The 9,537-nt window shown below is 32.9% G+C and overlaps 1 protein-coding gene and 1 long non-coding RNA gene across 2 annotated transcripts; one reads left to right on the forward strand and one right to left on the reverse strand.

Moving 5' to 3' along the window:
- The first annotated feature begins 1,730 nt into the window (after nt 1-1,730).
- LOC102591676 (uncharacterized) lies at nt 1,731-2,189 on the forward strand. Its single transcript, XR_367512.2, has 3 exons — nt 1,731-1,814; nt 2,009-2,096; nt 2,173-2,189. It is a non-coding gene; the product is annotated as an uncharacterized lncRNA (long non-coding RNA).
- Nucleotides 2,190-3,847: 1,658 nt separating this feature from the next.
- On the reverse strand, nt 3,848-5,178 carry LOC107061188 (uncharacterized). Its single transcript, XM_015310022.1, has 5 exons — nt 4,536-5,178; nt 4,398-4,448; nt 4,284-4,286; nt 4,152-4,182; nt 3,848-4,067 (listed from the first exon to the last, which is right to left on the reverse strand). Exons 1-5 carry the CDS (start codon nt 5,176-5,178, stop codon nt 3,848-3,850), a joined length of 948 nt encoding a protein of 315 aa, XP_015165508.1.
- Nucleotides 5,179-9,537: the final 4,359 nt, after the last annotated feature.

Here is a 9,537-nt window from a genome sequence, read left to right on the forward strand (position 1 = left end):
ACCATGTGGACACCACATGGACGCCACGTGGACGCCACATAAGCACCAAACAACTCTCACCTCCACATAGACTCAAACATCCTAATTACTAATTTTGCTCTCATTTCTTTTGGGACATACAATTTGACCCACTCTCATTTCTCTAAAATAATAAAATACATTTCCCCTCTTCTCTCTAATATACGATTTCATCTAGGGTTTCAGATTTCCTCTCATGGACGTCATTCCATTTCAAAGTTAATTTCACCCCTTTGTTCATTTCACTGCTAGGGTTTCGAAGTAGACAAAAATTTTGAAACAATGTCTGAATCCTCTATCAATTCACTTGAAAAATTGTATGCAAGAAGATGTCATTGTGGTCTCAATGCTTTAAATTTGACGGCTTGGACTGTATTTGAATAGCAGGGAGAAGGTTCTACAAATGTCCTAGACCCAAAGTAAGTTGTAAATTAGTTTGATGTTTGTATGTTTATATACAAACTCTTATTTGTTAAATTAACATTAAGTATTTCTCTAAATTATTATGTAAACTTGATGGTTGAATTTGTACACTATATGTAGGTCACTTCATGTGGATATTGGGAATGGCAAGACAAAACAACAACTCCCACCAAGAGCAGTAACAGTTATAATGGACTTAAAGAGTAAATTGGATGTTATGAAGGTTGAAAGAAACAAATTGAAACAGATTGTCGATGGAATGGAAAAAGCTGAAAGGGACAATCTGAAAATTTTGTTTGAAGAAATGAAATTTATTTCAGCCCAAGAAGCTGGAAAAGTTATGCTTTTGGAGAAGAAAATCAAAAAATTGAAAACTATCATTTTCATTTCATGTGCTTTGTTCGTTGTGTTTGTTGTAAGGATCATGAAGTGAATGTATGTAAGGATCAAACACTTTAAAACTCAATGTATGAATTGAATATTTGTTGTTTTAGTACTTATGGAGTTTGAATTACAAGTTTATGTATTATTGAACTTGTATTTTGTAATGAAGTTGTTGTACTTATAGAATTTGAATTATGTATTATGCATTATGGAGAGTAGTTGTACAGGGAAAAAATATATATGTTCACCAGCTTGTCATCTTGCGTTACTGGTCATGTTGCTTTTGTCAATATGGATATGGATTTTACTGTTATTGTATCTTATATGAATGAAGTGGAAAAGTTGAAGTATGTACCTGTGGATACGGGTTTTCAGGAAGGTTTGGCCAAACTCTTTGGGCATGCTGGTGAGACTAATGTACAGGCAAGTTGTTAGAAATGCTTGCACTCGTAGTTTGAAAGCATTTAATTCTTGTTTCTTATCAGAATGTTATAATATCTAATTGAAGGGTTAAAGACAAAAAAAAATTAGAAATTGGCTTCTTTGGCTGTGGCAGCAGCCTTGCTTATAACTTCTCTAAGCTTTACTGCAACATCTAAAAGATTAACAGAAAGATTAACAACTTCTTTAAACTTCTACTACCAAAGACAGTGCAACAGCTATAGCAATTGCAGGTCACTCAATATTCAAGAACCTTGTTAGGCATCATCACAACAGTCGGCAATAATAACTAAATAAACTTCACACATTGTCCGACAAGCACTTGTTGATTTTTTTGAAGAGTCCGATCAACAGCCAATATATAGTTAGTTTATCACATTGTCTTCATAAATAAAAATTGGCACATCACTCTGCTGCCTTTAAACAGGATCATGTCGAGGGGTATCTAGAATTGTCCGCCAAGACAAAGACTTACTTTGCTACTGTTGTTAAGCTATGAGATGCAGAGTATTATGTCAAAGTTGATGATGATGTCCATGTAAATATAGGTAACTGAATTTTTGACATTTTCTTTCCGTGTTGGCAATACCGTACTCATCTTATACATCTTACTTTCCCCTAACAAATTAGCAGATAATTTTGTATGGCACAACATTTGTCAAAATTTACAAGTAGAACTAGTGTCCCCTGACTAGTTTGTTTTCTTTGCTATATCAAAATCATTTTGTATTCCTATTGTCAGGTACACTGGCAGAAACACTGGCAAGGCACCGTAAGAAGCCTCGTGTGTACATTGATTGCATGAAATCTGGTCCTGTGCTAGCTCAGAAGTAAGCAGTTTATTTTCTCAGTGAATTCAATTGTAATTTACATTACTTTAGCATCTTATTCTTTTCTACTGAACAGGGGAGTAAGATACCATAATGCATTACCAACATTAACTAAAACTGAAATTTTCGTTACCAACATTAACTAAAACTAAAACTACTAAACAGGGGAGCAGTCACTGAAACCATAATGCATTACCAACATTAACTAAAACTGGAAATAAACTTCACACAAAAGCTGGACATCAACTAAGTAAAGAACCTTACAGTTCTTACCAAAATTTGGACAGTAAGCAGTAATAAAAATCTTCACCAAACTCAACCCAAAATAATAAGAAATGTATTCATTGTTTTGTATCTACCAAATTCAACCCAAAATAAACATAAGCATTCATTGTTTTGCATCTATCAACTTCAACCCAAAATAAACATAAGCATTCATTATTTTGCATCTACCAACTTCAACCCAAAATAAACAAATCACATGCATTGTTTTGCATTTACCAACTTCAAGCAAAAATAAACAAACTAGACAACTTTTTGCACTATCCAAAACACTTCAAATCTGGGATTTCCCATTAGTTTTTCTTGTCTTCAACTTGTCCACCTTCTTCTGTCTCTCTCTTTCCAGCTGATTGCCAGTGACAGCTTCTTTTCCTTTCCAAGTGAGATTAGTAGGTGAGTAAGGCAAATCTGTAGGCTCACTAATTCCAGCATGATCACCTCTAAAAGATATAACTCTATTTCCAGTTGCTCTTTGTTGATTCATCCTCATTTTCAGTTTTGTGCGATTTTCAGATATGACTTGAGGCCTTATATCTGGATCACTTTTAGGCTCTCTAGCAGGTCCAAATGGTTCATACTGTAGTGAGGACATGAAATGGTATTCTTCATCTTGTGTTGGTCTAGGGGCTGAGCTATTAACATCATAATCTTCTCCATGGGGTTCTTCAACCTCTTCTTCAGATTCTTCTTCAGACTCTTCCTCAGTTCTGCCCTTTTTTCTCTTCAATGTTGGCCCTTGTTCTCCTTTAACAAACTGAAAATACAATGTTTATGTGCAGTTAACTACATAGTACTAATAACAGTGAGACATGTAAATAAGTAATGTTCTTACATTGCATGTTCTTGCATTGTGAGTTGTTTCACCACACTTACTACATGTCATTTTAGTTCCTTTTCTTGAGTGAGCCCACTCTCCAGCTCTTTTAATTGCTGCATCCTTTTCCCTAGTTCTTTTGGTCTTTGGTCTTCCCACTGTTTTCACAAGATCAGGTGGATCAATTGCGTGTTCTAGCAATACATTCCAGAATTGTTCACCTCTTACAGGCATCAACTTTGCCCTATATGTCATCAAATAAGCTTCCTTACCGTACCACCAATTAATTTCATTCTTTGGTTCTATCTTCTGGTACAACATAGCTTTGATGGCATGAGGGCATGGAATGCCAGTCAACTGCCATGACCTACATGTGCATTTTTTCTCAACCAAGTTCACTGTGTGCCTATCTTCACCCTCAGACACTTCATATCCAAGATCACCATTGAAATCGACACTACATAATTGAGCTATTCTCATGTATGCAGTGAACAATTTCATGCACTTAGGACTATAATCAGTAGTCCATTTGCTTGCATCTTCTTCCTTCTCTCTTAACATGTTCATTATCTTGATTCTTATATCTTCAAGCATTTTTAGGATTGGCTTACCTCTTGCTTCCAGGATCCAAGAGTTGAAAGACTCTGTGAAATTATTATCCACCATTTGATTTTTTGCATATAGTATCCAAATATGCCCTACACCATGTCTGTGGTGGATACTTAAGCAAATCTTTGGCAGCACTTTTTGACAATGCACCAAGTGCACTCAACTGATCCTTGAAATCTTCCTCATAAGTACTCCAAGCAGCCCACCAAAGCAGTTTCTTCATCTCTCCTGACCTAAATCTCTTCATCCAGTTGGCCTCAATATGCCTAACACAGTACGCTATAATCAGTAAAATGAATAGTTAGTTAATATGTTCAAGAGAACAAAATAATTAAAGCAACTTAAAGTACCTGTGGTGAGACAAAGGAAGGACAATTTTTACTGCATTTATCAGTCCATATACATGTCAAATAAGCAAATATACAGTTACAAACTGTTATAAAAAAGACAAAATTATTCAAATAACATAAAAAACTATTTACCTTCTGCATATCAGACATAAAGGTGACAGTTTGACCATCTTTCAAATTTAATGAATTGTTCAGCAGTTGTAGAAACCATATCCATGTCCTAGTTGTCTCCTTATCAATTTTTACTGCATTTATCAGTCCATATACATGTCAAATAAGCAAATATACAGTTACAAACTGTTATATAAAGAAGACAAAATTATTCAAATAAACAGAAAAAATTATTTACCTTCTGCATATCAGACATAAAGGTGATAGTTTGACCATCTTTCAAATTTAATGAATTGTTCAGCAGTTGTAGAAACCATATCCATGTCCTAGTTGTCTCCTTATCAACTACAGCCCATGCCAATGGATAGAAGCAATTCTGAGAATCTTGTGCCATAGCCACCAAAAGTTGTCCCTTGCATTGACCCTTCAAGAAGGTCCCATCTAGTCCAATAAAGGGTCTCAAACCTTCTTTCCATCCCAACTTCAGAGCATTAAAGCAGATGTACATCCTAAGGAACTTTCTTTTACCTTGTTCCAATGCATCCTTTGATAAATTGATCACAATATCACTACCAGGATTGCTTAGCCTAAGCTCATTTGCATAAGCCTCAATTCTGTTGAAATCATCTAAGAAACTTCCCTGCAATTTTTGAAGGGCCATCCTCTTGGCTCTTTTCAACTTAGAGGTACGAGCATTCAAGTTGAACTGATCCTTCAAGTCTTTTCTCATATCCTTTAGCTTGTACTGAGGATTATTCTGCAGTTTACTCTTGAAATATTGTGCTAAAGTACTTGTGCAAGCTCTAGGATTTTTAAATGCATCCTCACAATTGTGATTTATTTTCAGTGTTTTAACCTTAAAACCTGGACCTTTACCATCTTGTGAAATAAGCAAGACAAATGGACAACCAATCATGCATTTATACCTTAGTCTAGTTCTGTCACTTTTTCAAACTACTATAGGCTTGGAATTTGCAAGAGAATATAAATTCACAATTTTTCTTGCCTCATTCAAGTCCTTGAAAGTCATGGAGGGATGAAGTTCTTTGTAGTGACTGAGATCAGCATTTACTTCTTTAGATTTCAGCATCTTGATAAGCTCTAACTCATCAAAGTTATATTCATCATCACTAGACTGGTCATCATCACTTTCTGTTTCAGCATCAGTTCCATATTCACACTCTACCAAGTATGCTTCACTATGGTGAATAATATTTGGTGCAAAAACAGTTTCTTCAAAGTCATCCACAGCAAAGAAATGAACTACCTTAAATTGTTCATTTAATAGGCATTGGAGTGTCTTAATTCCTTCAGATCCCTCAAGCAAGTAAAATTTCCCAGAAGGCCCTTTCACTAGTATTTGTTTCACAAGCACAAATCCTAAGTCTTTTGTGTACTCTTCCACTATCTTATCATAGTCTAAGAGATCTGCACTAGTGTCTCTCCTAGTAGCAACATACTTCTTGTCATATACTAGTAGTGGTTTTGTAATCCATTTACCCCCATAATGCAACATAAGGTCAACCAAAAGATCTTTCATATTGAACTGAGAAAGAAAAGTAGACAAAAGCAGACATAAATGAATAAGAAACACAAACACACAAGAACTAAATAAAGAATGGAGTGAAAATAACACAACAAACATAAATAAATAATGAGCAAAATAACTCCTTACTGCCATAAAACACACATGAGCTACATGTTTATTACAACATAAATGAATAAGAAACACAAACACACAAGAGCTAAATAAACAAGTCATTACACTTTAGAAATCTATACTAAAAGAGAAAAAACAAACAGTGACCACAGAGTTATTACAACATAAAGAATGGAGTGAAAATAACTCAACAAACATAAATGAATAAGATACACAATAAATAAGTCATTACACTTGGGCATTGGGACCCCACACATCAAGTCCTTACAGGGGCCACATGTTTTATAACATAAACAATAGTGGAAAAATTTATGACCAAATAGGCCTTAAACTTTAGGAATCTATATTGAAAGAAATAAAAAAACATATAGGGCCCACATGTTTAATACAACATAAATAATAGTTGTAAAAGCTCTAAACAAAAAGATCATAATAAATAATGAAAAAAGGGCATTTGGGACCAAGTCCTGACTGTTATGCAGAAATGAAGTAAAAGAAAGAAAAAAGCATACAGGGGCCACATGTTTTACAACATAAACAATAGTGGAAAAAAATGTGAACAAACATGTCTTAAACTTTAGGAATCTAAACTAAAAGAAAGAAAAAACATACAGTGGGGCATAAACAGAATAGTGAGGTCTAGTAGTAGTATGTATTATTGTTAACTTTTGCAAGTGTTTTGAAAGTAGTCAAGTCTATCTGCTACAATGTTCATTTACATAGTAGGACAACTAGACAAGTAAATGACTCAGCTCCTTTTAAGTTACTATTCATGTTGTATTTCTTGTTCAATGAAGTGATGCCTCATATGAAAAAACTATTCCTTTTGTTTCCATTTGATTATTCTTGTCTTTAGTTTTTGTAAGCAGCAAATTAAATATTAGTATATTCAACTATTTCATAATAAACAGTCCATAATAAACAAGCCATAATAAATAGAGGGCATTTAGGATAAACAATAGGACCACAACATATAAGACAACATTCTCAAAAGATTACAAAAGGAATAATAAACAATGAAAAGGGGCATTTGGGACCACACACATCAAATTCAAACTAGGACTAAACAATATATATTCATATACTAGTCCATTAAATACTACTACTTTAACTCAAGTATTCCTTAAATCCAACCTTGACAGAATAGGACCATATTCTGGAAAAGGATCAAAACTTTTACTAATAGTTTAAACTATTCGGAATAAACAATAGATTATTTGCTTAACTCAAATAAACAAATATTTTTTCCCTAAATCTAACATACCAAAATATTATAAACAAAGTCGCAAAGCCTAACTATCCACAACTTTGAAATCATAAACATCATAAAATAAGAACAAAGATTAACTAACCTACAGCCGCGAAGTCAATTTTGAAATCCAACCACGAAATGAGGGAAATCTGTGAACCCTAGAGAGGAATAAACAAAAGATTCTTTGTTTAACTCAAATATACAAATAATTTCCCCCTAAATCTAACATACCCGAATATTATAAACAAATTCGCAACCCTAACCAAAAAAACATCTTTGAAATCGCAAAACTAGAACCATCGCGAAATAAGAACAACGGATTTACTAACCTACAGCCGCCAAAATCCACTTCGAAACCCTAGCAGTGAAATGAACAAAGGGGTGAAATCAACTTTGAAATGGAATGGCGTCCATGAGAGGAAATCTGAAACCCTAGGTGAAATAGTATTAGAGAGAAGAGGGGAAATGTATTTTAGAGAAATGAGAGGTCAAATTGTATGTCCCAAAAGAAATGAGAGCAAAATTAGTAATTAGGATGTTTGAGTCTATGTGGAGGTGAGAGTTGTTTGGTGCTTATGTGGCGTCCACGTGGCGTCCATGTGGTGTCCACATGGTATCCACATGGCACTTAACACACCTCTGTTAATAGTAAGGGTAAAAGTGACCTAATATTTTAACGGAAGGGTATTTTTGAGCCAAAATATAGTTCAAGGGTATATGTGAGCTATTTCCAATAGTTCAGGGGTATTTTTGAGCCTTTTCCGTTATAAAAATATCAAACTTTTTTTTTTGGCATAACATATAAACATGACCCTTAACTTGACTTTAGCAGACAATTATGCGTTACAACTTTGAGTGTGCACAAGTAGACACTTAAACTTGTATAAAATTAAATAAGTAGACAGACTTGTCTTACATGGCATAATACACATATGATGCCACGTAGGACACAAAATTGTCATGTAGGGTGCCATGTAGGACGATTGTGTCTATTTATTCAATTTTATACAAGTTTAAGTGTCTACTTGTGCACACTCAAAGTTGTAACGCATAATTGTCTGCTAAAGTCAAGTTAAGGGTCATGTTTATATGTTATGCCTTTTTTTTGGGTTAAAACAACATATCTGACCTTTTAAAAATATGTGTCTTCCTTGCCAAGAATAAAAAATTGTTTTACCCCTAAAATATATGAAATAATTTGAATTTGCTGTAAATAAATATTGTATATTTGTATACCCCTAAACTATTTTTTTTTTTTTGTTTAAATGATATTCATGGTCTTTAATTTAGTCCATAATTTTATCATAAAAAATCAAAAATATGGTTGTACAGTTATAATCATAATTTTAATAAAAGAAAAATAGTCTTTATTAATTAATCACTTTTTTTTATCATTCAAACAAATCTCTATAACTCTTTGCATCATACATTAAAAGGAAATGATGCAAATAATTTATAAGAAAAGACAATCAATCACCCTTGAGTAAAAAAATATAAAAAATAAGTGTAAATTAAACATAAGGTGATATACGACGAATGCAAACATGAGATGCCAGTTGTCTGTTATTTTAATTAATTTTTTAGTCAAGCATTTCTTTGTTCTTTAAAATATTTTTTAAATAAAATTAACAAATAAGATGTTCTCTTGAAATCCAATTGAAGGTGTGCGAGAGAGAGAGATTAGACTACTTCAATTTAATATCTTTTTAATTCTTCATGAAGGAAATAAAAGGTTAGAGTGATAAATATTTAGGTCTTTAAATTGTATAATAATGATAAGAATAAGTGAAGTAGAAAATTTTGAAATATTTAAGTTTTTATAATAAATAATATCATTGAATGGAGGAGTAGTAATTGACATATTTATTTTTGTATGATAATAATAATAATGATAATAAATAAAAATATTGTGAAATTTGTTTTAAAAGAGAAAAAAAAAGATTATTCGAATCAGTAACTAGAGAGAAGTGACACATCATTTTTCTAATTATCATTATATAAAATAAATAGGATAATAAATAAAAAGGAAAAAATAGGAGAAAAAGAAAATAATATAATTCTTAATCAAACAGACATGTTAGAAAAATTTTATGGTGGATGAGACCATCTCCAATCCACCTCTATTTTACTCTCCATTCTTTATATTTGGAGAGTAAAATAGAGAATGGGCACTCCAATCCACCTCCAAATCACCGTCGATTCTTCAAATTTAGAGAGTTGAATAGTAGTTCTCCAAATTTGGAGAACTACTATTCAACTCTCTAAATTTGAAGAATCGACGGTGATTTGGAGGTGGATTGGAGTGCCCATTCTCTATTTATGATTAATTTTCATTATAAAGAATACACAAAATTAAAATGGCA

The sequence above is a fragment of the Solanum tuberosum genome, unplaced genomic scaffold, assembly GCF_000226075.1.
Source record: "Solanum tuberosum cultivar DM 1-3 516 R44 unplaced genomic scaffold, SolTub_3.0 scf00120, whole genome shotgun sequence".
Lineage (NCBI taxonomy): Eukaryota > Viridiplantae > Streptophyta > Magnoliopsida > Solanales > Solanaceae > Solanum > Solanum tuberosum.